At 39.1% G+C, this 27,594-nt stretch overlaps 3 protein-coding genes and 1 long non-coding RNA gene across 4 annotated transcripts; 2 read left to right on the forward strand and 2 right to left on the reverse strand.

The window, feature by feature from the left end:
- Positions 1–454: 454 nt before the first annotated feature.
- LOC124180490 (P protein-like) lies at positions 455–5,866 on the reverse strand. Its single transcript, XM_046566086.1, has 18 exons — positions 5,730–5,866; positions 4,950–5,048; positions 4,614–4,776; positions 4,356–4,427; positions 4,123–4,252; positions 3,960–4,032; positions 3,605–3,777; positions 3,428–3,534; positions 3,114–3,273; positions 2,978–3,049; positions 2,746–2,877; positions 2,315–2,569; positions 1,961–2,095; positions 1,698–1,892; positions 1,380–1,613; positions 1,035–1,293; positions 785–878; positions 455–685 (listed from the first exon to the last, which is right to left on the reverse strand). Exons 2-18 carry the CDS (start codon positions 5,038–5,040, stop codon positions 589–591), a joined length of 2,442 nt encoding a protein of 813 aa, XP_046422042.1. The 5' UTR covers positions 5,041–5,048; positions 5,730–5,866; the 3' UTR covers positions 455–588.
- Positions 5,867–8,375: 2,509 nt separating this feature from the next.
- On the forward strand, positions 8,376–26,722 carry LOC124180711. Its single transcript, XM_046566457.1, has 9 exons — positions 8,376–8,518; positions 8,907–9,092; positions 9,851–10,006; positions 12,472–12,684; positions 19,797–20,075; positions 20,171–20,299; positions 21,755–21,787; positions 22,009–22,224; positions 26,042–26,722. The coding sequence occupies exons 1-9, from the start codon at positions 8,461–8,463 to the stop codon at positions 26,449–26,451; spliced, it is 1,680 nt and encodes a 559-aa protein (XP_046422413.1). The 5' UTR covers positions 8,376–8,460; the 3' UTR covers positions 26,452–26,722.
- On the reverse strand, positions 15,894–17,308 carry LOC124180496. The gene is made up of 3 exons (XR_006870269.1): positions 17,094–17,308; positions 16,835–16,970; positions 15,894–16,291 (listed from the first exon to the last, which is right to left on the reverse strand). It is a non-coding gene; the product is annotated as an uncharacterized LOC124180496 (long non-coding RNA).
- On the forward strand, positions 19,505–20,461 carry LOC124180494 (pacifastin-like protease inhibitor cvp4). The gene is made up of 3 exons (XM_046566092.1): positions 19,505–19,721; positions 19,797–20,075; positions 20,171–20,461. Exons 1-3 carry the CDS (start codon positions 19,664–19,666, stop codon positions 20,311–20,313), a joined length of 480 nt encoding a protein of 159 aa, XP_046422048.1. The 5' UTR covers positions 19,505–19,663; the 3' UTR covers positions 20,314–20,461.
- Positions 26,723–27,594: the final 872 nt, after the last annotated feature.

The raw sequence follows: 27,594 nt of genomic DNA on the forward strand, positions 1-27,594 counted from the left end.
CTCGTAGAAATTTTAACTTTCATTCACCTTGAGCAAATTCATTCGCTTAAATCATTCCACACCCTAAATATTGGTCAGCAATCGCAATATTGTGGTAGATGGCCCCAGTGACCGGTGCTGATTTCTACCAGTGGCGAGCGAGCTTTCGCGTCGATAACTCGGTTTTTTGTCTTTGATGAAACCACAACTCCAGAGTTGATAACGAGTTTCTCCAATGGCTTTGCTCGCCGAGATCTTACCCGCGGAGTGTCCAGTGGTTACCGATTGCCGTTACAATGATTTCAAAATATTACAGGCATCAGGTGATTTTTTTCGACTCGTGATTTATTTTAATTAATACATGAATAGGTAACACATTATAAAGTGCTATTTTTCCTATCGTTTAACGGTAATTAAGTAAAAATAAATGCAATGATATTCGAGTGTATACCCATAATATAAACGTACATACATATGAAAGTAAAAAGTGAAACGTATAATTGTAAAACCGAATGATACAATTAATGTGTAAATGGTTCATATATTCATCTATTTTTGTAAATATATTTGAAATATGAAGAAACATCAGGTTTCTTCACCGAGAGACTGTCACAAGGTTTCTCCGTTCCAACTGAACGCGACGTGAGCTATCAGGAGATACACCATGGTGACTGTGGTAGTTGTTAACATGATAGGAAAGCCCACCCTGGAAGTCAAACGTATAAGTACGAGGAGTTCGATCGGCAGTTTACTCGAATGGAGTAGTAGTAGTAGTAGTAGTAGTGATCGAGGGTGGAAAACTCACTTGAAAAACTGCATGAAGGTAATACGATATCCGTGCTGCTCAGCCACGCCAGCACAAACTACATTAGCACTGGCTCCAATCAAAGTTCCGTTCCCTGCAAACACCGTATCTGTAAATTCAACTAGACGACCGCCAGACAAACTGGCAACCTCGTGCGGCATGCGCGCAATCCTTTAACAGTATTGAAACTGAGATCAACCTGATAAATCGTCGCGATAGGTCAGATACCAGATGATGAAGAGTCGCTTACCTCCCAGGCATGCCCCGAAGGCTAACGCCCAGACGAGTGGCTGTAGAGGGAGCCCCAGTTCCGGATTGTGTGCCAGGTTGGTAGCAATGCGTATCATCATCGTTGTCAACGGTATGTTGTCGACGAAGGCGCTTGCCAATGCGGAAACCCAAAGGATGAGTAGAATTGCCACAGCTAATTGAGAGTCCTGGTTTACGGACAGAATTACTCCTTCCGTCTGTTTCCCTATCCAATCAATGAATCCGAGCCGAGAGAGAGCCTGCGTTGGATAAATTCGTCCTGTTATTAGTCGACCGAATTCGATGTAGTCCACTACTCGTTCACGTCTCTAGCAATTCGATTCACCTCCATTAGGATAAATAAAGCAGCGAAGAAGATTAAAGTACTCCACTCGACGCGAGCTAGAAAACCGTCCAGATCCTTTTTGTCGGCTAAAACCAGTAGCAGCAGGACTCCGAGAAGAGCGGTCCAGCCGAGGGAGAGATTTAAATTCGGTATACTGTGCAGGAAGAATAAGACGATTACGAAAACCATGGTGCATCCACACTTTGCCAACAGCCATTTGTCTCGGATTGGATACTGAAAATCAGAGGTTAATCGAACGCGCGTAAATTAGTACGTAATTCGATGAATCTTTCTGTGGTTGCAGGGTTTCTTTCATACCTTCTCTTGCAGTTCCTCTAGATTGGCCTTGTAATTTTCTATAGCGACGCTCCCCGTCATCAGTTTCTTTCTTAATTCGGTCTCAAGTCGGTGTACTTTTTTGGTCAGCGTACCACGCACCAAATCTTCGTCTTTGCTGTAGCTCGACAAGCTGGCAGCTGCTCTTTGCCAAATTGCTATTTCGTGTCTAAGTTCCTAAAAGATAGAAATCAGTTTTATATGTTTGCACATTTGTGTTTTACTTGAGAGAATTTTTTACCAACCATCACGTCTTGAGGCTCGTCGAATCTGAGAAGGGACATATCCCGAAACATGAATCTCAGCTGAAAGTGTAGGACTATGCAAACGAATATGACGCCGATTCCCATGTGCAGAGTGAAGGTACCAAAGTCAACGCCCTAGAAATTATCATTGAAAATTAAACTATGCAAGTACATATTATTCATTTTATACACACGATTTCAATTAGTACGGTAGGTGCTATATGGGCAAGCAGTGTCAATCCTTGAAGCCTTGGTGAACATTTTTTAATGTCACAACTTCACTCCCTGACCCAATCCACATCAAACTTCCAAAACAAATTTCTGGTGATGATTTGAATGACCCGTATGACTTACGGCTTTGATGACGTGACGATTCGAGGCGATGATAACGTTTGGTGGATCCCCGACAGGAGTGATAGCACCGCCTATATTGGAATAGACGATCATTGACATGAGAATTGGCACTGGGTTCAGTTCCATGACCTCACATAACCGGATAGTGACTGGCGTCATCAAAAGGACTGTCGTTACGTTATCCAAAAATGATGATATCAGAGCGGTAAATATGCACAGCGTATGAATTAGAGGCCAGACTCTTCCACCGGTTATCTGAAAAGAGACATTCGGATATAACGTAGCTCCTCTCACATTAATCGTTACAGTAACATGACCGAGGTTATAGGCTAGACTAAGTGTCATGAAATAGTAGAATTGGAACAGCCAGTAGGTAGCTGTATTTTGAGGGTCTTATTTGTTTCGAATTGTATTTTTTGTAAAATACTCACCTTATATGCAAAGACGGCGAGATAATCGAATATTCCCGTCTCTGAAATTATTGCAACCAACATCATCATTGAGAACAGCAGCAACAAAGTCTCGATATCTATCCAAGAGATCAATTCCGCCATTGTTGGTCGCTAGTTGGAAATAATGGAAGTACAATGAATGAACTGAACATTGCACGTGTTCAAAACCCTGTGTGCATCTGTAATGCGTATCAGAAATGATGGTAATTACCTCATTCAATGCTGCCAAAATTGCTACTGACATTGTTGATGCCAACATTGCTGCTAATGCTCTGTGAACCACCTGAAGCAGAGCATATCTTGTAAATAATTACAAAGTTATAATTTTCAATGCCCGAAGTTCTTACCTCAAATATGATCAAAATGTATAATCCGAGCAGTACAACAGCCGCATAAATAATTCCATCCTCCATATTTATAGGTGAAAGATCATAACCCATGGCGACCGGAAGGCTGGATTGTAAGTTTGTTTTCAACTTCATCCTGATGAGACTTTTCGACAAACTCCTGAAAATCAGTACTGACTTTCCTCACCGATTTACCAATTTACTCGACTTTGCAATAGAAAGCAAATTAATATCACAATGTTGCTATTGGGTATTTTTACTCCGTTGTGAATCGGGTTGGATCAGAAACAGAGTAGTGAAATTGTAGTACATACCCAATTTCTAAATCGTCCAATTCGAAAACCTTCTGTTGTCTTTGATCCGGTACTATATCTATCAATTCCTCGGAGACCAACGGCAACACCCAAGGTTCACTTATGTTCTGCAAATTGCAACTTATTTCAGAGTACGAAACATAATGAATTGATCGAAATTTGAGTCGTTCGACGTACTTTAATAAATTTTATGTTTTCGTATGTTCGATTGCTTTTGAAACCAGGGTGCAAAAGTTCCAGCCACACTGTTAGATAGTTCGTCGTTAAATTAGCATATACAGGTGGCAATAGTGCACCTTCCAGGGTCACGGCGACTTGACGTTGCGTCGGATGCTCGAGTATCAAATAACCTGAATTCGGAGTCAAGTGAAAATCGAGAAAAAGTGTTTTTTGTTTATGACCTTCATATCCAAGAATAATATTACTCGAAAATCAAGAAAATTGGATGACATTCAACCACATACAAGATTAGAAACTGATGTTCTTCCATGTGATTCTAATTCATTGAAGTCTTTTCCGCCGAAAAGGATACTTCGAATTTGATCCACTTGGACCGAAATTTGGTGCATTGTTCCTTCCTTTTCTCGTTTGGTCATCAGAATGAACTGAAATCATGAAGATTAAACCTTTTAATGCGATAATCGCAAGTGATGGAAGAACATTCTATAGCCTAATGGAATATCTTTGAAACTTACAGTGAACAAACACCAGCACGCTACCAGCAGTACCAATTTAATATACCGATAAGCTGGTTTTGGCTGGGACTCGTGACTGTGGCTGTCTATCCCATCTTTAATAGTATCTTCTTCCGTTGGTACGGGCTTGCTAAAAAATGGATAAATTCAGGTGTGCTTGTAGTTGCAGATGACTAAAATTATTTATCGTTATCATATTACATTCTTGTGATCAATTGATCAAAGAATCTTACTGCTTGTGGGAATGCTGGGATCCCATTGCCATGTTCACTGTCAAATAATCCATTTTCGCCGTGCCGTTATCGCTGCAATTTAGATGATAGGAGTCTGATCAGTCTAGGTATTATTGTAACAGCGTGAAGACTTAGAGTAATCTCGGTAATCATTTTGCTGTAGCGACGAAAACTCGTGCAATAAATTTCGAATGCGTTGAAGTTGAACACTTTTGTTCATTAAAAAACTTCGCAAAAATACTCATACTTTTTACGTACTTTTTCAACGAATTATGATAGACCTTTTCGTATTCCCGACGAAATGCCGCTAAACTAGGATCCAATTTAATTGCTTCTGGGAGTTGACTCCATACTTGCAGTCCTTCTTGGGAAATAGGACCCACAATCGCGGCAGAACTTCCAGCTGACGAGGGGGGTGTTCCTGCAGATATTTTGGTGCATAGGTATACGTATTCAACTCCAGAGCTACCGGACCAGTCACCTGGCTTTGGTAGCAATAGCTTCGTCTTAATTTCGGTAGTTTTAGTGTTAACGTAACGACGAACACCGAACCATTTTCCTGCTCTTACCAGTTCCAAATTCAAAATATGTTACCTGGAGTGCTGCGACTGTACCGGGAACTTCGCCTGAGAAATCTTGGTGTCTGAAGCCCAATATCATCTTCACTGGAGTCGACATGAGACATTTCTTAGACTGCGAGCGACAAGAGAAATTAGAAGAGTAATGTTCGATTTCTCAAACTGCGATATCACGAAGTACAGTGCGCTAGAAGATCATTACTTTTAACAAAATTCGCGCGCCTGATAATTATGCTAGAAGATCACAAAGTTGTCACTTTTCAGACCGATAAATAGTAAATGAACGAAACCAAGACGGGGGTAGCGTCGCTCGGCGAATGATCACTAATCGGTAAAATACCATTAATTTTCAAAGCGGTTAGGCGTACCGACAATAAAACATCATGGTGTCAGATTGTAATCATTCGGATAATACACGTTATCGTCTGACACCTGTTCATAATAATTAATTTCTTGAATGAGTCCGTTAGTCACGGCCAGGGATCTGACATTGATCTCATCGCCCTTCCGACGAAAGGTCATTTTGTAACCGTTCAATTTATCTGTCCCTGGACATGTGAGTTTTTTCGAATAACTGTTGAACGTATCTTATACCGCAGTATCGCAGATTTCATATTATTTTTATCATACGGCACGAGCTACGTGTACTGTTATGAATTTACTGTGTTTATTTACTTTGTGTCAAAAGTTCGTTTGAATATTTCGTAGTGCTTAAAGTCTTAAACGGGGTATAAAAATTCTCGACTAGGCGAGTAAAAGTTATATTTACTGGGTATAAAACGTATAGTTCACTCACAAATATTCACAATTTAAATTACAAATCTGGCCGGTCGGATGGAATAATCTTGGCACGTGTTGAAGGAATCGCCGATGACTTGAGACTGTATCCTCTATGCTTCAACTAATGTTATCAAGGTCAGTTTTTACTAGATATTTACCTGTGGGCAAAGTTCCAGAGATAAATACATAGTAACGTGTTTAAATCTAGCAATAAACGTGTACGCTTCTCGCGAATATTTTGAAATGTTAATTCCTAGCTTACTTTCATCTTTCACTTGTATTTTTTTTACTTCCATGTTTATCGTTTGCCGTGCGGAGTGCACGGAAAACGTGATGAAAATAAGTTTAACAAATGTCCCGATGTTCTCATATGAATAATGCAACGTTATCAAATTTCAGCCCAGTCACCGAATGCTTTTCTGACTGGAACGCGAACTGCCATACATCGAGCCTATCGTAGCTCGAGAACGAGAGAGACGGACATTGTGTTACGGGTTGCTCGTCTTTTTCTCTCACGTTAACTCAAATCAAATCGGCCGACAATCATACCTTTCGCCGATGATGTCGCTACCACCGTCGCACGGATATCGGTATGCTGTATGAACAGTCGTAGAGTGCATAGTAGTTCGTAAACTTAATTAGTTAACATACCAAGGTCAACCAGACCTCCTCAAAGATATACCTAAACCCTTTCAACTAACACGACAATGCGGATAAGTTATGCAGGCAGTGTACATTCCGGGTAACTCGAGCAGAGAGAATTTTCTGTCAACACCTCCCCCCTCCCCCTTGTAATCACTCACCAGAATTCATGTTTCAGCTGAAGACGCAAGTTGCAATTTTCTCAACACATACATTACATGTTGCTTTACTGTTAGCATGTCGTCGATTATTACAGAAAGCACCGATTTGGGTTTTCAACAAATAGGCTCTCTACTAATTCTTTGTGGAGATAACAAATACTGTGAGACCGAAGCAAAGATGAGCGTGCATACAGTGTGTGAGATACGAGACAATCAATTAAAAATAACACATTCCAATAAATAAATAGAATAAACTAGAAAAAAGACTAGCAGGAAGAAAATATTCATCGGGATTTGCAAATATACCGTAAAATCCAAACGCTCGAGATTTTTGCTCCAATGCTGATCTGTATTTGCCCTTTCAAATTTTTGAATTCAATTTTTTTTTTTCTTATCAATATTGATCTACTTTTCTGTTTAAAACTAAGTGCACGCTCTAGTTTGCTCTAGGCTCAGAATGCTTGTGGTTCAAAGAATTTGTTATGTAATTTTTATGAAAATTTTTGGTGATTAACAGCGATCTTGCTAATCGAGCGATTCCTGGAAAAGTAATTATGTTTAAAAACCCAAAATTTGTAAAACGTGTTTGTTTGTAACGACATACAACGTACTTGAGAAACACAAAATTAAAAATAAATTGGTTATCGTCAGGGCCAGGTCGAGATAGCCTGGAACGCCACTCACATATAAGTAATAATAAACTCATCACGTCAATAGTACTGATTTTGAGATCAATTAATTGAAGATCCGCCATCGTTAAGTGCTCAAGAATTTTGATCCTACTTCCAAAATGTAATCGGTGATCATTAAATATTTCTGACAGCAGTAGGTATCTGCATATTATACAGCAACTTCAAAAATGACCTTAGCACCCAGTCAACAGAGTCAAAGGTCGACGATAGGCACCTCTTCAACGTTGTCAATGAATTATTTATACTGACATCAGCTGAAAAGTAAATACCTATAATTGATATTAGTATCTCTGTCTGGATGAATTTGAAATCATTTGAAGACAGGAGTTAATTCTTTAACATAATATCCTAAGTGTTATTCAATTGACTTGGGCTGCGTAGAAGTGATTTCATATGTGTACAAACATTCTGTTGATTATAAAAACAACAACTGATACATTTATTCGTCCAAATTGACGACGAGATCATGTCACGAGAGTCGATGTTGGTCTAAGTTAAATTTAGTGGAATAAATCTAACACTAAGTCTGATTTACCCGCGATTTTAAGTAATATTTTAGTGCCCGTTGCCCTGATGAATACTGTGCTAGTTAACTTTCGAGGGTGATAAAGTTTATTCCAACTAGAGCAGAAATTGAACTCCCATTATCTATTTGATCCCGACCTTTAACTGCTGAAGCTGAACGTAAACAAACATCACTACTATCAGAAGAGTTTTACACAGCACAAACTTTTTATCAAATGATCACGCGATGCTGTAGCGTTCGCATTAAATTGGTTCAATGATTTTTACAGACCGTGTTGCATACATTTTTTGAAATATTCCGACTACGTGATTGAAACAATTTATCATTTACAATACCAACTCAATAACAACTCCGTAATTGTGTACGAATGGCAACCTTCCTGATTCCAAAAAAAAATTCAAAAGCAAGAATAAATTTGAAGCTTTGTTCTAATCTACAAAAAGAACTTGAAAAAAAGCAGTCTTCGATATCTCGCATATTATTCATGTGTCGAATAGCCATATCTCAAACGGCAAACGTAGCACGATTCATCAACAACGTTCTCCACGAGAAGATAATTTTTTCTTTCGAAGCGGTTGGTTTTTAATGAATTCCCTGCTCAAATCACTTTCAGCTGATAACTGATATTACTTAAGTTTGAATGTTCGCTGTACTACGACAGTCAGCTCGAGACACTCGAGCATCGCACACTTTGAATTCTATCCTCGACAGTAGCCTAACGGCATAATGAGAGCGGTTTTAATTTGTGTTTTAGCAGTCCTAGCTCTGGCCTGTGTAAAAACCGGTACATAATCTGATAAATAATATTTATAATAGAAGAATATGGAATTCGACGACGAACATATATCTAGGAAAATAGTTTCCAAATCTCGCTTTCATCGATAACACTCGACTTTTACAAATCATGAAAAGTGCTATGGAAATATTCTTTTGACATAGTATACGTGAAATTCCGCATTCAATGCACTTATTGATGCACTCAGTCCCTCACGGAAAAAACCCTCAACTTGAGTGTCAATTCGTACTCCTAATTCATAGGTAATGCTAAATTCCCATAAGAAAAAATTAAGCGTATGAATTCACCCCAAATTGAAGGTTTTTTCCGTGAGGGGCGCGTGTTTGCGTAGCTTGTCGATGATTAATATATTATTCTGTCCTCGATTTTTCTGCAGCAGTCAACGGGCTTCCAACAGATAATGACGGTCTGGATTTTTTCGCGAAGAGGCCAAAGATTTGCGAGCCCGGGACGCTGAAGGCGTTGGACTGCAACACCTGTCGCTGTAGCGACCGAGGCACTGACTGGGAATGTACGTTGAAAGGGTGTCCCGAACACTACCCCCAGCATCGGCTTAAACGAGGTAACGAATTTCCCCAGTTTTTAAAGGCTGCATACCACATGTAAAGGAATAACACGAATAGTGTTAAGATAGTTTTACTACAATTATTACAGCTACGTCTTAGTTACGACTACTAGTATATGTATACTAGGATGCGTACTTTTTAACATTTTCATCAGAGCCGCCCTTCGACACGCTCCTTGTAATACACGAAAGCACTCGTTTTTTACAGGGGAAACGATACGAGGGAAAAAACTTGTTTTTTAGCATACCTCAAGTTACATTTGTTTATAAATTTTTTTCGAATTCACTACAGATCTTCTACGCCGAAGTGGAGTAAGAGTACAATTTCTGTACGGCAAAGTGAAATTGCTGTACATTCCTTGTGAAGTCGACAGCTAACTCACAATCTTGTAAAACTCGGTTGCCAAGATACACAACTGCTTTTCAAATTTCTTAAACTTGTGGCGTGAACCTAATTCATTTGCAAATTTCGTACAAATTGTTCTGGATATACTAACTTTCCGGATAATTGAACTATACGAGTACTCGAACTATCCGGATTTGAAGTTTCACATGGTAAAATTCCAGCGCTCGTGATTTTCTTTCTTTTGCTGACCTGTATTTGTCTTTTGAACTTTTAATTATGTACACAACAGTTTTGGTTCCATTTCCAAAGTGTACCTATCCGAGATGAAAAGTGCCACGTAAATACCCCAGCGCCTGTCTGCGTAACTTTTTCATGGTGATACATTTTTTGGTTTCGATTTTTTTTGCAGAGGTTGATTCTCCCACGAAAAGTCCAAAGATTTGCGAGCCCGGATCCACGAAAGCCCTGGACTGCAACACCTGTTTCTGCACCGCCGATGGCACTGCATGGGGCTGTACGCTGAAGGGGTGTTCTGACCACTACATCCAGCTGCGGGCCAAGCGAGGTAAGGAGTTTTGAGGAACATTATCGTTTACGATGTACCGTGTCATGTAGGACAATTTTTACAGCTCGCAAAAGTTGATTTGATTGTCTCGCCGTTTTCATAATACACTGTGTCTCGATCTGCATGTTCAACCGTGACAAGTGCACGACGAGAATGAATTAGTAAAGAGTCGCCAAACCAATTCCATTAATGATAAAATATCATCGAGTGTGCACGAATGTTTGTATCAAGAAATGAATGCGTTGCAGTTACAAAAATCTTGGCTCACCTGTTGCAACCTTTTCACGAATCATTTATATTAAAGTTCCGGTGAAAATCTACTCCGTTAATTCTCTAGTGTTGACGATTACATGAATTGGTGGTTTTTCTCCAAGACACTGTGCGAATAGTTAATCAGTACATACTATTTTTAGCCTGGCTCTAGCACTGACTAGTGGTAGATTTTTATCCTCAGGTTGGGATAATGGATATACATATAAAGCGGTTTATATGATAAAAATGTATATTGAGATGTGAAGCACAAGAAAATTGTAAGTCGCAGGCGATTTTCACATATGTTGTTCCTATGCAAGGTATGATACATTGCATCTTACTTATCTTCAGGGCTCGCTTCATGACCTTATTGTTGAATATGCTGTAGTGTTCCAGCCGCTCCTCCTGTCAAGTTATTTTTCGTCACGTTCTTATTCGAAGTCGCTGGTAAACATTAACGGGAAAGCTATTCAATAGTTCATCAACATCACATCAAGGATCTTATATAATCATTTTGAACATTTCGAATTTACTCACGCAGTCGGCGTGTAGATGTAGTGTAGAGTTCTGTGCGGGGTCGTTGGTATCGCATGAATGTTATCGTTAATCGAGGCTGATTTCTGGGAAATGTTCTCACTGGAATTATGCAAGCATCATTTATTTTAAAGCTCAGTTTTTTTTCGAAATATTATCTACCGGCCTACTCCCGACTAAAATGGTTATTCCATTTGGAGTCGCTTCGGTACCAAAACAATCACTGCAAACCGATTGGATCGTGCGTTGTTAATTTTTCAATATAATATCTATTTAGTTTATAGAAACAGCTGTTTTGGTACATGGAGAATCTGTCTAATAATGCTGAAGTGAGTAATCGAATCGTAATGCCGTAATTCACGACTGAAATTATTTATTGGGTGTGAAGAAAAAACATCGGACCTATTTGCACACGGAATTTCGAGTTCAAGGATCTTGCCAAATGTGTTTCTTTTCCAAAAATAGAACTGAAATCGTTTTCGTTCGGAGAGCCACAAGTCCTGGATGCCCGGGGCGTTGACGCACTGCTTTGACAATTATTTCCACGATTGATTTAGTAAAATTTCAGTACTCGGGGAGCATCTTTGGAATAAGTAGCCCCCACTTAACGATTTGGATGCCATGCGATAAAGTTGAGATTACGAAACAGTCGGAAGATGATCAATTTGAAGGTTCTCTATAGCATTGTAATGTGCATGTCGGCGATGCTTCACTGTACCGAGGTACAGCCGCGCAATAACAAGTTGAAACAAAAACATATGTGTTAATTATTTCTATATTCTCTACATATAGAGAGAAAGTAGTCGTAGCGACACGCGATGAGAGCGAATAGAATACGCGAGGAGGGTGAAGGGAATCGCACTTTGACGTTATGGAACGTTGCGGAGTTTTTGGAACGCAAGCTTGAAGAATGTGAAAGAATTGGCGTCCTGGACATCAATTTTATAATCTATTGAAAGGCACAGACCTAAGATTCCGAGCGACAAGCTATCCCGATTCAAGTTGGACCAGCTTCCGACGGCAAAATTACGAATAAACACTAAGCCAAAATTCATTTGTGGATGCGACTGTTGAATAGTTATAGCGCCTAGTCCTCCAAGTCCTAAAAAGGCAATGGTTCTTTGAGCCTACATCGTCTCAGAAACTGTTGTACAAATATTCAATGTCATAGTCTTAAGCGGTCAATTTAGTGCAGGGTTCGTTAGAACTGTCTAAATTTTCCACGACTGCCTAATGTTGTTTTCGGAGGTTTAAACTTGGAATTCTGCCGGGGGCTACGTCACCTGTAACTGATAAATTCACTGTGGTACTTAAGGCTGAACCATGGGTATGCTACAGCAGTCTTTTCAGACCACTGGAACCGTACAGAACTTGTTCCTTTCAGTAGTTCAGCGTTGTGTTCAATATGAATGTGGTAGTCGTGCTATCCGTGGCTATGATACTTCTCGTAGCCGGACAAAATGGTAAGCGAATTAGTTGAACTGTAGTTTTGAGCAACGAATAAGAAAACATAATTCACACTTTAATCTGGTTGGAACGCACTGTAATACACGAATGTAATCGCGTTGAGTATAATGTTGCACAATCGAATCTATCGTATAAAAATATTAATATAATATGTAACACGCTTTACATTTCTTTGTGTTACCTGAATGAATCCACGGAAATTCTAACTACAGCTGAAGCTGACTCGCAGTTTGTCGAACCTGACTTGGTCTTGAGGTTGGGTAGAAGTTTGAGCAATGAAAAGTGCGAACCAGGGTCCAGAAAATTTGATGGCTGCAATACCTGCACTTGTACCCTGGATGGAAGCGGATGGGGCTGCACTCGAAAATTGTGTGAAGAAGGAAGAATTGAAATTGTAGATTCAGGAAAGCATTCCAAGCGATCAGGTGAGAAATTTCTTTGTTAATGTTAGTAACTGCGTTTGATTTGTGAGACATTCATAACCTGGTGTCTAATGCGACCCGCAATTATGTTCTATTGCAGATACTAATTACGAGTCATTGAGTTAGATTTTGATCGGTTAATTCATTTATTATTACGCCTGTCTTAGAAGGACGGTTTTTGAGCCATTGGCAACTCACTATCTGCGTGTGAATCGACGTATAAATAGTATTTGTCGTTTAATCTGTTATAAGACAATCTTACCAGCGAGGCATGGAGAGCAAAATTTGTTTATGATAGTTATCTGGTCCGTATTAATGATGTTCGGGATGGTCGCAAGTATTCCCGGCGTTTCGCATTGTCGCATTAGTCAAACCCCGAATACTGACTCTTGTGCTCGTTCCAACGCTTCATTATCACCATGTACGGTATAATTCGCTCTGGGCCAGCGACGTTGGAACTTTTGATTTTTAAATGGCTTGCGACTTTTTCCCGACTTTGTCTCAAGTCTCAACTGACGACTAGTATTCTTCGAAGCTGAACCTAATTCGTTATGCTGCAATGATTCGTTCGAACGAAGTGCAGGGGCATTTATTAATTTCGTTTTACCGGTAGTGAAATACACACGAGGTATTCGTTTGTACGCATATATCAAAAATCGTGTAGGTCGTAAATACGAAATCAACTCTACGATCTTAAACCAAAATTTAAGCACGGAGAACATTCAAAATTAACACGATCGATTTTCAGCCGGGCCGGGATTTCCTGCGGAATTGAAACCCCGTGTGGCGAGCTCTTGAGAATCAGAAGATTTACTTTCAGCAACCGACAGATCTATGACCAGGACCCACGGAATATGATGTCTGCAATAATTTCCGCTCTCTGTCAATGGCCTTGGATGAGCTTGCACGCAAATTCACGGTGAACAGGCTCATATAATCGAAGAAGATGTCATCGCGTTTAATCTATAATAATTCGTATAAATCCATTGCAATTTGCTGATTGACTAGAACAGATATGTTCATAGAACTGTACGTAAAACTATATTACTAATATTGTACTTGAATTTTGATACGGGTCGTGATCGAAACGACAGGTTTTAAGGAAGTTGATGGAATTTCATATAATAAAAGAAACTATAGCATGAATGTGTGTGAAGATTGCCAAGAAAAATCACTTTATTGGAACGATGGTTGAAGGAAAGATGAGTGATGGAGGTTGACTGAGAGAAGGATAACCGGAGACGATGGTAGCCGAAAAGGAACTGTTTAGGCAGAATACTTGTTACGTAATGTAATAATAAAGATGTGTGAGATGGTTGGACGTCCGTGGACGCGGGCTGCTAAGAGGTTGGTAGTTAATTCCCTCATTCTAGGAGGTCCAAGGGCTTGTGGACCTTGCTCTTTGGCTGCGGTGGCGAGGGAGTCTTCGATGACACCCTGAAGGGCTGCATCTTAGGAGGTATTGCTTGGCGTCGCTTCCAGGCACTTGGCTAGGTGTTTTGGCCTGGTCATCGAAGGAGTGCAAAATTTACAACCCCGAGTCCGCGATGCTCGATAACTTTCTAGAAATCTTTCCCGAGCACAAGGCTATGCCGGATTTTCTTCACGAGCCTTCAGGATGCGTTTATCAATTGCCAGACGTATCCCGTTTTCGACCAACTTCGTCCGTTGATAATATTAATTGTAATCTAACGGTAAGTGAAGGCAATATCGATAAACGTGGATAAATATTGTCGATATTTCCAGTGTCCAGTTTCATTTTTATTTTGATCAAAAGGACCCCGTGAACAATAGGAATGGTTTGAATAGAGGGCAACGCTGCATCCGAAATTTAATATGTGCTTTGATAAATTAAATTTTTCTCGGTAAAACTGTCATGAATAATATTTTGTATGATAAGCTGAAGTGAGTTTCATGTGCTGGTCTTGCCTACTGCATCTTGCTTAGTGACCAGAATAGGAGATTCAGAGACTTATTACACGTTGAACTGCATTATTAATTTTCTATAATTTTGCATTTGATTTGCCAGACGTATGGTCCTTTTTTTCTGGACACGATATCAACGGCGAGCCAACAATCGCTATTCGATTTTCGAATAAATCGATCATTTTTTCCCGATTAATCGAATATAATCGATTATTTTTCAAACCTGATTAATCGGCTAACTCGATTATTTTTCCTCACAATCGGTCTTTGTTTTTACTCCCATGAACGATGCAATACAATATCAATTTATGTGATGGAAAAATCAATTATTATCATTGTCTTATTTACTAAGTACCTATTTGATTTACCAAGTGACAAGGACATTGATATTTTTACGTGACATTAAAAATTATTTGGAAAGAAACTATATATTATCGAAATAAATGTTCGCTATTAAGACTTCATACTAAAATTAATGCCATTTCGGTTTCAAATTCACCGTTTAAAAAAAATACAAAATAATCGATCAAATGAATAATTTTTACCGATTAAATCGAGTCATGTTCGGTTATTATTTTTAGCTTCGTGAACATCGCTAAAATATACTAGGCTACTAGGTAGATATAGTGAATATTTCGAGATGTATCCACAAACGATTTACAAGAATCATTCGAAGTTTCCTTAATCCGCGAAAATATGCAGCGATTTTTCAGAGGTACAGCATATGGATATTTTGTTACACGTAAGTTCAATGCAACGTGATGCTGTACAAACATCTTTGACATTATTCTTTTCTGTACCTGAGGTGACCTATCGAATCGTGATGCCGTGATTCATGACCGGAATCCTTCTAACAATCATCTAAAGTTATTTACTTCTAACCTGTAGAAAGTCTAGCTTGTATTTCTTACAATTAGATATACGTTTTGATACACGGTCACGGATCGTTATAAATTTTCTTCCAACTTTTGAGACAATTTCTCGTCGGTTTAATGGTAAATAGATGTTAAGGCCTCGTTCAACTGAAAAGTATTGAACAGATTAAACGTTACCATCAAGAGAAAATGTAACAGCATCGACAACTATACTTATATATTAAAAATACCTAGTTGCTCATACCACATTTTCTTCGAATTCTAAAAATATTGAAATACCCTTCATTCTACTAAAATTTTCTGTAGTAACTACACAAATAGCAAATGAAATTTTTCCAAGTGCAGTGGCACAAATGCGTCGTACGATATTTGTTGGTATCATATCAGGATGTGTGTAATAATGCGATAAATGCAAATTGTTTTGTTCCAAAGACTTGCAACTTTATTTATTTATCTACTCTCGCAATCCGATGCCGGATGTCGACCTGCAAGCGGTCCATAGAATTTGATTAAACAGATTTGGGAATTAAATTTATCAGTAACAATTTAGGCTAATTCGTTTTCGGGTACGCAATGATTCTGGTCCTTATCGCTTCTCTTGGGTAACGGTCTTCGCATCCCTTCACATTTTTTCGGTTACTGTATCAGCATCAACGAAGCGAGTTGGTACGTCGGCGGTCGGGGGTGATTGACGTAATGATCTACCAACCGATGTGGACCGTGGGGCGGAAGCCGGATCCGTCAGCGGTGTATACGACGTTGACGGGGATTCCCTCGGGGGAGATGTAGCCGTACTTGCCGTTGACAGCCTGGAACGAAAATGCGCGTGAAAGTTTGATATCCGGGAGAAAGAATAACGATCTCTGAGCAGCGACGTAAAGATCGGAGTGCGGTCTTCAAGCGTGAAGGTAAATCGACGAATCAGAGAGTCGAAGAACCAGAAGAGCTGGTTCGAACCCTGACGCTGTAGTCTACTGTATGTACTTTGAACAATGTGAGACGTAAGGATGTAAGGAAGGACACGCGTGCAGAGTATCGGAAATTTTACCGCAGTGAACTTGTAACGTCGACCTCACTCGGGTATCGGTTGGTTGTTTCACCTCAATTTTCCCGCCCCGGCGCACTGGCAATAATCAATCGTTCACGACTAGCGTGCACAGCGAAGCCGCGTGAGAAATCGTAATTCCGAAGGGGAGGAATGAGTCTTGCGAATCTCTCGAAGCCGACCATTCAAGAGGTTACAACGGAAACACCAGCAAGTATAATAATAATTCGGCGAAAACCGGTCGAGAATTTCGATTACTCGCGGATAAATTCTCTCGCATCCTGCGATCGAACCAAGTATAACGTACCTTTTCCAGGCCATTGCGAGTCCGGTAGGGTCCGCCGCTCTCGGCAGCGTAGATTCCGTTCTCGGTCCTGTATTTGTAGGCGTAGGCGCCGTTCGGGTACGTCACCTGACTGTTCTCCAATATGCGGGGGTTCCATCTGCAAGGGAAGATGATACATTTTTGCGGTCACCATGTATATCAGGGTAGAATTAACGGGCATTCGATCAAAGTCGCCTTGTCAGTGACAGACTCCCCGGCGTCGAATCAAATTCCGGCTTACCGTCCGTACGCTCCGTTTGCGACACCCGCACGAGAGGCGGGGAAAGCCGTATTGGATTCCTTATTCTCAAACGCGGAGGGCTTGACGTGTTGGAAGCCGGACTAGCCAGGGTTTCCTGGGTCTGCCGAGAATCCCAGGTCGCCTCTGTTGCCTGGGTTTCCATTGTACTCGGTGAACTGGCCAAGAAACACGCCCAAGAGAGCGCAAGCCACGATCTGCAATCAAATAATAATCACACTTGGAGAACGGCCAACCAGATGGAGAACTTGTAAAATTGATTAGATATAAGTTTAATAATTAAATAGACTTGCTTAGAGGTATAATAACGGGAAACTTTTGTATTTGCGAGCTCCAGAGATGCGTCTATTAATCTTGAGCACACAGATCGACGTGCACCTTGATTCGTTCTTCAATTTATAGAAAGTCTCGTCAAGTACGACTTAAGAGATTTTGTACGCAATCTTATTTCCAAAGAATTTCACCCCCTTCAATTTTTTATTTAACTATTTTCAACCTGTAATGTTCAGGAAACGACATATTGTGTAAAACCAATTCTTCGTACCTTTGCGCCATCATAAAGTTCAGCGCTGATCTAGGCGGAGAAAAACGTAAAGTCTTGTTAATGACATCCAAGCGAAGCGTTTAAACTAATGAAATTCTTTTATGAACAGTTTGTTACGGTCGAAACTCTGCCGTCTGGTCCAGTAACAAACTGTGCACACGAGTTGAGGACCACCTCCACTATCTCCAATGATTTTGAGCATGTTTTGCCAGTCAAGTATCCAAAGTATTCATAAAAGATAAGACTTGAGCAATTCGATGCTAAAAATGTTCAAACATCCACTTACTACCTACTGCAAAAATTAATATATATAATGCGGAAAGAACTCAACAATCTCCTTTGCACTGATTATCAGTAAAAGGTCCGTCACTTCTTTCCAGCTTGTCCGATAATACACGCGCGGATGGCATTTTTACTAAAAAAGTATAATCTAGTCACTTGATGCAGAGTCTATGAAAAAATAAACTGCATTGTCCACGGCCATCGCCATTCTGGTTTTACTGCCGTCGCTTTGATCTACTTTTGAACCGACCCGTGGCTTTCATGTACTAGATTAAAGTTATAAGTATAGCGCAGTTTTATCGAACGTTGTAGACTTGCGTGTCGAAACAATTCGTTGGGAACGCCTGAAAGCTATGGTTTTTAAGTACGTACATACTCGCTATTCGCTTTCGGTTATCACCCGACTGATTTGTTACACTTACAGTAGTGCTTAAAAGTATTTTGACAAAGATAGTAATTGAGTTAATTACATGCAAGTATAAACTAAAAAAATCAGTAATATTATTTGTTGAAAGAAATTCGATGTTCTGCATAATTGTTAAAAATTAACTCTCGATTGCTTGAAAATAAAGTGAAAATAAAGAAAAGTAAGGAAAACGATTGATCAAAGTAATTACGAATTTCATATTAGCAAAATACTTTTGAGCACTACTGTAAATGTTAACTCAACTTTCTTTTTTAAGAACCGCAAATTCATTCAGGTATTTCAGAAACGCAATGACAGAGTTAAGTTACAGAAAGAAACAAATTATTTATTGCGCAAGTAAATCATATAACAAGATGTGTATTTACAAGAAGAGAAGGGTCGATGACTTGTAGTGGAACTAAGATAAAATATTAGAACTTGATTGATTATTTTACGAACTGCAAACATTTTAAATCTCATATAGTATTTATTTTCGCTGTATAGTATATGGAACGAGATATCGTTGATTGAATATTCTTAGATATTTATAAATAATCGCTGAAAATCGGTTTCTGTAATTCTCCATTTGTAAATTATGTCTTTAACGGATAGAAGTGATTCATTCGGCAATGAACATCCACTGCATGACAATAGTGGACTTGAATTCGACGAAGTACGACGCGTCAATGTGATTGAATTAAATACAGTCAAAATGTATCGACGTTAATGAATCGAAATTTTTTCTCCGTGTACAGACTTCTGATACAGCGATTCCTCAAATTTATTATAGATAATGCTTCCAAAGTTAGCAGACTCATTGTCAGTTTGGAATCAGCTGGTTAATAAGTTGGATGTTTTTGAAGATAGCGATTTCACTTATTGCGGTTAAGTAATGACTCAATGACGTATATCGGATTGAGATATAACTGAAAGTAAAAATTCTTTTATTTTCCAAAGTTGTGTTTCGTTAAGACGGGCTTTGCCACTATCACCTGACCTTCAATGATCCATTCTGACCTATTACCATTCAAGCTTATCTCCGAGCAGCTATCTCGAATATAATTCAAAATTCACGTAATAAACATTACTCAATGTTATCATCGTTCGGTTTAAAAACAATCGTCATTATTATCTGTATCTCGGTCAAAGTTCCTCCACTCGACTCTTAATTCTAGTTTCAAGACGGCGTACGCCTTTCTGGAAGCTCATCTAATATGTAATATTCTTAACAAATAAAACGCGGCACTGACAACGAGGCGATAGTTTCCACTAAACGCTTGAGTACACAGTTTAAACGATTGCAAATCCAGTTTGTACAAAATGAAGAAGGTGTTCATATACGCTTTCACTTTCATGAGTCTGTTTTACGCAGAAGTTGGTAAGTTAAAATATCATCGGAATAACTGTCGGCAAATAATGACGGACAAATATAACGGAGTTTGATATTTTTTAGTCAAAGGAGCTTCGCAAGATTGGCCAGAGACGGAGCTAAATCTGCGTCGTGTAAATCCGTACAAACTAATGTTGCACAAGAGAAGTATCCCGAACTCTCAGGTCTGCATACCGGGTACTACGAAACGCAAGAAATGCAACGAATGCCTCTGTGTCGGGGACGGTTCAGAGTGGTCCTGCTCCAAAATGGAGTGTCTTCAATTTGCATCAACACCCCGGAGTTCCGACGACGCTTCAATAAATCCAGATCAAGCGAAAAATTTGCGTCGTACGAAGCGAAGTATGAGCAAGAATTTCAGTATACATACACGAATGATTGCAAGTTAACTATAAGCAACCTCGGTAGTCGGGTTTAATTTTTATTCTACTTCACAGAGTTACTGATCCAGGGCCCCTGTGATAGAGCAACGTACATGTACGAATGTAACCATTGTTGGTGCGAACCTGACAGCTGGGGCGGCCATTACGCCTGCACCACGAATCCCTGTCCAACTTCTACGCCGCGTACAAATGCCTGAACAATGTGTTTGCTACTTGTAAAACAACTCGAAAAGTGTGGACGAGTTTTCGGACTCTCGAGTCGTTAAATGAAATGTAGTTACTTCGTTATTACGTGTGACTCGAGTGTCGTTTGTGAAAATTTAATAAATACGGTGCTTTAAACAATTGTCACGTCTGCGCCAATGTTTGTCATTTATAAATCTCGTTCCCACTATTCACCTTGGCGGTGTAACTTTGTACACTGCGTAAATTCAAATCTCCACGCGTCAATACAGCGCTGTACGGTCTTAATTGTGTTTGCAAACATAACTATATGGGGCTTTAATTGTCAACTCGAGCAATGATTTGCCCGCAACATGTTTGATTTGCTTCACTATATTTTAAACAATTCTCATATCTCAAAGAGATTATCAGTATAAAATATAAGATTTTTGCAAAAAACCGATCTTGAGATGGGTCTGAGTAATAAAAAAAAATTAACGGTCAGAGAAAAAAACTCTGAGAAAATTCGGGACTGCTTTTTTGAGATCGGAGAGTTGTGTAAATAATCGTGAATAGAATGAAAAATGGTGAGAGAAAATCGTTCTCCAGTGGACATGAAAAGCTCCATTATATGCATTAGTATTATATGTGTTCGGAAACATAGAGTAAAAGTATGCACTCGTCGCTTCAGTGAAAAAACAAAATTCGAATACGGTAACCATGGTTGAACGTTGTATAATCAATTCCCAAGTATTTCCCAAATGATCATTCGAAGTTTGGTAATAAACATACACACTGTAGAGTTGCTGCAACATATCAGGTAGCGTTAATCATACGATTGCTCGTCAGCCGTTGAACGACTTATGAATTATGTGATAAAATTAACGAGTGAGCAATTATTCTTATACTTGCTAAATAAGTTCTCTGATACCTGGCACAAATCGGCGCAGATGAAGAATTATATCGCACTGGTCACAAGTACCGCAATGGGTGTCTATGACCCAAACACGCAATAGTACCAAGAGAAGGTAGGTGAAATAATTAAATTCTTTCGTGTAAAAATATCTTTAGCTTGTGAGAATTTCGTAAACATTGATCTGTGGTGTAGAGTTGTTTAGTCTTTTAATGACGAAGTAAATATCGCAGGTTGAATTTAACGAGAGACGTAGAGAGGGAATTGCCATTTGTCCGATCCCCTTGTCTGTGAAACTGAAAATTGTAGGTGATTGCGTCATCCGCTTTCCAGACTTCTCGAAAAATATCGTTCCGATTTGGATTCGCTATCGCATCTCCGTCGCGACGTCAAATACTTTTCTCGCAGTATTCATCCTTGGCTCCTGATTCCCTGGTTCCTTACGTTCCGTGGATACGAAATTATATTTAATTCCGATTCTTCGGTGAGCTGCGTTACTCCTTTTCGGGCATTCAGCTGATATTGTTGACAAATTTACTCGATAACGATGAAGAATCTTCCAGTATGCTTTTTGATTCTCGTGGTGTTGGCGATTGGTAAGTAACGTTATCAATATATCTTGAGGCCCGTCAAACTTTACGTCAATCGCCATGAGTCTTGTCATAATCATTGACCATCGAATGAAATTCGCGACCCATTTGTTCAAGCTCAGTAGTTATTTCGATATTTCGTTAAATCTAGTTCAGATTTTAGTTTTTATTTGTTTTTTATTGAACCGTTTTTTGGTACTAACCTACCATCCGATATGTTCTAAAAGGAATCCACGGACACCCAAGTGGCAAAGTACGGGAACAGATTTGCACACCAGGGACACAGACTAAGGTAGACTGCAACATGTGCACCTGTTCTGAGGATGGAACTGCTTTGGCCTGCACTAAAATGTTGTGCGTAGAAACACTAAGAGAATATTTGAATGCGAATGGCTTACAAAAGGTTTCTAATCAAGACAACCCGTTGCTTCGTACCAAACGAGGTTTTTGAATTCACATTTGTCTAACTGTAACCAGCCGCTAAATACATTTCAACTTCATTCTCCGTTTGACCTTTCAGATCAAGTCTGCGAGCCTAACAAAAGTAGAACAATTAATGATAACATGACATGCCGATGCAGAATTGACGGAACCAGCGAGAATTGCTTCAAGATGTTCTACCAAAGAATTGACTAATGTCTGCGGAAACGACGCAATTTCCTTCCCACGTTGAAGCCAAATCAAGGAGTCGTGAATGAATAATTAGGTACTTGGTTTTCACCTGATGTTCTCTTAATTTTCGTCACACGAGATTGTAAGGAAAAAATTAAAACGTTTTGGGAGCACGTCATTGTTATGTGTAGCCGTTAAAATACTATTGTTAATTACAATAAAAAATTTCCTTATTTACATATTTTCTAATCAGAAAACGGTACGTTCAAAAACATGTTGACGCACAATTATTTTATCATGGAAAGCTTTTGTGTGTTTGTTTATTAATGAAATTTACTGGAAATTCTTTTTTTTTTCGATAACTGTGTAAAAATAAAATTGTATAAATTAAGTCTTCTTTTGTTTCGAGCAACACTTTTTTGTTGAAGTTGATTACGCACTTTATCGGTTTATTTTCATTCATACGAATTAAAAATTGTCTCTTGAGAACTGTTAAGCGTGTTTGATAGATTAGGTAATGACGAGTATGTGAACCTTTACCTGGTTTTTATTTTCTCATTACGTGAAATTTGAAAAGATATCAACATGGCTTTTTCAAGAGTAGATGTTATTATCAATCCTCCGCCTTGTTGTTACTTTGTTGGATTCAAAGTCTTCTTTCGAAATTTAAATCTTATAAAAATTAACTGTGTTTTTTACACATCGATGTACGGTTAAGATGATTTTGTCTTAATTCACATTAGTTACGTAGCATTATTGGTTTGAAGATATTTTCAATGAAAAAGGTTGAATTGAACTTTTTGACGGAGAACTTGTTACTATGTATCGTTACTTTCTCCTTGCTCGTCTTCCCAAGAGTGATCGAGTCCTTGTTTCCGCTTGATGTGCTCTATTTTTGGCCGCGTACATTTACAAGTCAAAAGCTTATCGATACGCCTTATTTCATTTCCTGAATTCCGTTATGAAAGAGCGATGTACCGTCGAAATTTGAACCCATTCCATTCTTTTGTTTATTTAATATAAGAAGAAAAAGGGTTTTCTCGGCCGATAAAGGTAGGACTGCTACATAAAGTTAAACGGAAAAACTTTTTACCAGTAAAAATCAGAATCAGGCCCCCGTTGGATTCCGTACAGGATCTCCGCGATTTTCTACCTAACTCGACTTTGATTGATTTTTAGTGTTTTCTTTGTCAATCAGCCGACTCGGTATGGCTATGTGCATTGGTGTTAGATGTTTGTTTAGGTTTCGGACCAAGGTTCTTCTCTTCACCGTGAGACACTTCGGTTAGATTCTAATTTTCTTTTATGGTTGAGCGCCAATTGCGAGAAGCAATAGATATTTTAATTGGAGAGTAGATAAGAATCTCAGGGTGTTTGGAATTACTTCCTGGGGCCAAGTTCAAATTTTTTACTCGTAAACATGGATTGCAAGAAATACTTTCAATGATACAACTAGGTTAGAGGTAACCTTTGGAGTTTACATATAATCTCCGTTTGTTTGATCAAACTAACACAGGTGTAATTACAGAATTATGGGATATTTACTATTATAGAATTTAAGGCTCTTATAAATTAAAAGACAATATAATTAAATCCCAGATTTCCTTACATATTATATTTCCTTTCTTTTATATTGAATGTGATTTAACACGTATTTATTTACCTGCGATTTATGAAATCTAAATCCTATTTTTTTTCTAGTCCAATAATTCTCTATTAATCTACGAATCTGATCTACTTGGAAAATATCGATACAGGATGTAAATTTGCTTTAAAAAGGAGAAACTCGAAGAAGCCAGATGGGGAGACCCACGCACACCATAAACTGCTCCAGATAAATATTTTTTATAGAATAGAACAGGCTTGAGAACTATCGTATCACAAGCGCTGTCTATCTGCAAAAAGGGTATGACGAAACATTCTGGATAACCGGAGTACAAACAGATCTGCTTTTTGAATTTAAAGAAACAGTCGGGATAACCGAAGTACAAACGAATATGTTGTTTATTGCTACGCTTATCTATGTTATCTCTCTGTGCGTAAAGCAGTCCCTAATATAATAAAATGCTATTGGATACTTTATAAATTATCATCTTTTATCATTAATAAATTTCTAGCAATTCTTTTATTGAACATAACGCCCCATTCTGTAAGGGTATGTTTTGACACGCAACAACCACTTGGACTGCTATTCGCCTTGACGATCTAAGTTTATGCACTGCATGAATTCAAATTTCCATGCGCATATATGGCAAGTGCTAATTGTGTCTGCAAACATAACTGTATGCATTAGTCATACATGCATTCACGAGCGCCGAGCATATGTATGCACTCGTCGTTTCCGTTAACAAAAAAATTACAATACGATAATGATGGCCGAACGATGTATAATCAAGTCTCAGATATTTTACAAATAATTATATAAACTTTGGTAAACATATACATATATAAATATATATAGTTACTGCAACATATCAGATAGCGTTAATTATTCGATTGCTTCTCGGCCGTGGCCGACGAACGAGTTATAAATTATGTGATAAAATTAACGAGTGACCCAGTATTCCTATACTCGATGAATAAATTCTCTGATACCTCGCACAGAACGGTACCTACAAAGGATAAAAAAAAACTTGATCACACTAGTCGTAAGTACCGCAATGGGTGTGTAGACATACGTGCAATAGAATCAAGAGAAGGTAAGTGAAATAATTTTTTCATGTAAAAATAACTCTATAACGCTAATTTTTTGATCCGTTATTGACGGAGTAAATATCGGAGATAATGTTTGACGAGAAACCTTGAGTGGAGATTCTTGCTTTTGGAACTGAGAAGTGTAGGTAATTACGTCAGCCGCCTTCCAGACTTCCTGAGAAATGTTGTTCCGATTGGGATTCCCTATCGCATCTCCGTCGCGACGTCAATAACTTTTCTCGCAATATTTATCCACGGCTTCTGATTGGTTAGTTTCTCACGATTCAGGGATTCGAAATCATATTTAACTCCGAGTCTTGGGTGAGCTGCGTTACTCCTCGTCTGGTACTCAACTGATATTGTTGGCAAGTTTTCTCGATAATGATGAAGAGTCTTCGAGTGTGCTCCGTGATTCTCGTGGTGTTGGCGATTGGTAAGTAACGTTATCAATATACCTTGAGGCCCGTCAAACTTTACGTCAATCGCCATGAGTCTTGTCATAATCATTGACCATCGAACGAAATTCGCGAGCCATTTGTTCAAGCTCAGTAGTTATTTCGATATTTCGTTAAATCTAGTTCAGATTTTAGTTTTTATTTGTTTTTTATTGAACCATTTTTCGGTACTAACCTGCCATCCGATATATTCTAAAAGGAATCCATGGACACCCAAGTGGCCAAGTACGGCAACAGATTTGCACACCAGGGACACAGACTAAAATAGACTGCAACACGTGCGCCTGCTCTCAGGATGGAACTGCTTTGGCTTGCACTAAAATGATGTGCGTCCAAATACCAAAAGAATATTTGAATGCGGATGGCTCCCTAAAGCTTCCTCATCAGGACAACCCGTTGCTTCGTACCAAACGAGGTACACTGTTTTTGAATTGACATTTACTCAACTGTCACCAGTCGCTAGGTACATTTCAGCTTCACGTTTCATTTCACCCTTCAGATCAAGTGTGCCAGCCAAATGCCGTGAGAATATTGGATTGCAATACTTGTCGATGCAACCCGCATGGAACCGCCGAGGCGTGCACCAGGAGACTATGCCCAAAACCTCAGGAACTTCCACGGGTACGACGTGATCTCCCCAACCCTCTGAAATGCAAGCCGAATGAAGGCTTCATGGATGATTGTAATCACTGTTGGTGTTCGCGGGATGGTCGTTCAGCTGCTTGTACCCTGATGGCATGTCCTCCTAAGAACCTTACGAGACAGCGACGTGAGACTCGCTGTACACCAAACGAAAGGTTCATGGACGACTGTAATCATTGCATATGTTCACCCGATGGTCGGTCTGCGATATGTACGCTCATGGGGTGCCTGCCAAAAGATTTTAAGCCGCCGTCTCTTCGGACATAGGCGACATTGCAAAACTAGGTGTTCACTCGATGGTCAGCCAGCTGCTTGCATATTGATAGCTTGTTGTAGAAAAATTAATCCACTTAATACACACAAGCCCAAAATAAATTTCGGAAAAGCACTGAAAACGTCAATTCTGTGGGAGTTTTTATACATTTAATATATCTTCAAAAGATTTCACCTCGGTGTTAGCTTAAGTGTCTGTAAATATACGTGATACATTTGTACGCGATGTAATAATGTGAATAAATGGTTTTTGGGTAGACATTAATAATTTGGAGCCTATTATATCATCCGCTTACCAGTATATTTGCATATCGACCAGCTGCCTCTTCCTTATCTCTCACTTGACAAAGTCGAGAAGGACTGAGATATTTGAAATTACAAGCCGTGACGTGACGCTGAATTACAGCGTAACCTAGTAAAGTCGAAAACACAATAGAATAATAATGATAATAACAATCAAACGTGGTTATTTGACGTAATTAAATGTTGATGCGGGTTTTCAATAAAAGGTAACCGCTTAGTAATTGCCGGAAAAATATGATACCCAGGGTCATTTTGGAACTGTGTACGTCATAAAGAGGTTCCGAAGTGACGAAATAATAACTGTGACACGTTCCACCAATAATATTTACTATGCTTACGCTTAACATCGATATCCAATCATCACCTCGGCAGATGAACATCCGCTAAACAACTCTACAGATTTAAACGAAGGTTAAACTATCAGAAACTCGATGATCACCTTGCGATTCACTCAACCGCGTATGCGCAGCGATACCTGAAGCATTGATTAATATTCACCTCATGTGTATGCACGTGCCATGTATTTCCAAACTTCAGTACTTATTAAGAAGAGAATACAAGCATCGGGAAGTACCTGGAGGTATTTGCGGGTTCGCTTTGTTCATACCCAAGCCTTTATTTGCTCTACGTTTTCTGACTGACGTTTATACTGCGCTGAACGCAGTTTCAAGACAGATTGTTGCCATCGTCTAGTGCTGGCATCAGATTCTATCGCGCGAATGCGTCACTTACATTATAAAATGTTGTAACCATACGAACTAAACAACAGCAGCCTTTTATTCATTTAGTAAATCGAATTTACAAGAACGGATGTCTGAGATCTTTTCTACTCCA

This window comes from Neodiprion fabricii, chromosome 4 (assembly GCF_021155785.1).
Source record: "Neodiprion fabricii isolate iyNeoFabr1 chromosome 4, iyNeoFabr1.1, whole genome shotgun sequence".
NCBI classification, from domain to species: domain Eukaryota; kingdom Metazoa; phylum Arthropoda; class Insecta; order Hymenoptera; family Diprionidae; genus Neodiprion; species Neodiprion fabricii.

What these genes read in the sequence shown, in the direction of transcription:
- LOC124180490 (XM_046566086.1), bottom strand. Translation starts at nt 5,040, where the DNA reads ATGTCTCATGTCGACTCCAGTGAAGATGATATTGGGCTTCAGACACCA. An exon ending in TCCCAGCATTCCCACAAGCA is followed by an intron (nt 4,253 to 4,355) that starts GTAAGATTCTTT and finishes TCCATTTTTTAG; the next exon opens with CAAGCCCGTACCAACGGAAG. An exon ending in TAGAGGAACTGCAAGAGAAG is followed by an intron (nt 1,614 to 1,697) that starts GTATGAAAGAAA and finishes TCTGATTTTCAG; the next exon opens with TATCCAATCCGAGACAAATG.
- LOC124180711 (XM_046566457.1), top strand. Translation starts at nt 8,461, where the DNA reads ATGAGAGCGGTTTTAATTTGTGTTTTAGCAGTCCTAGCTCTGGCCTGT. An exon ending in AAAGCATTCCAAGCGATCAG is followed by an intron (nt 12,685 to 19,796) that starts GTGAGAAATTTC and finishes GATATTTTTTAG; the next exon opens with TCAAAGGAGCTTCGCAAGAT. An exon ending in GTTGCTTCGTACCAAACGAG is followed by an intron (nt 22,225 to 26,041) that starts GTTTTTGAATTC and finishes TTCACCCTTCAG; the next exon opens with ATCAAGTGTGCCAGCCAAAT.
- LOC124180494 (XM_046566092.1), top strand. Translation starts at nt 19,664, where the DNA reads ATGAAGAAGGTGTTCATATACGCTTTCACTTTCATGAGTCTGTTTTAC. An exon ending in TCTGTTTTACGCAGAAGTTG is followed by an intron (nt 19,722 to 19,796) that starts GTAAGTTAAAAT and finishes GATATTTTTTAG; the next exon opens with TCAAAGGAGCTTCGCAAGAT. An exon ending in TTTGCGTCGTACGAAGCGAA is followed by an intron (nt 20,076 to 20,170) that starts GTATGAGCAAGA and finishes TCTACTTCACAG; the next exon opens with AGTTACTGATCCAGGGCCCC.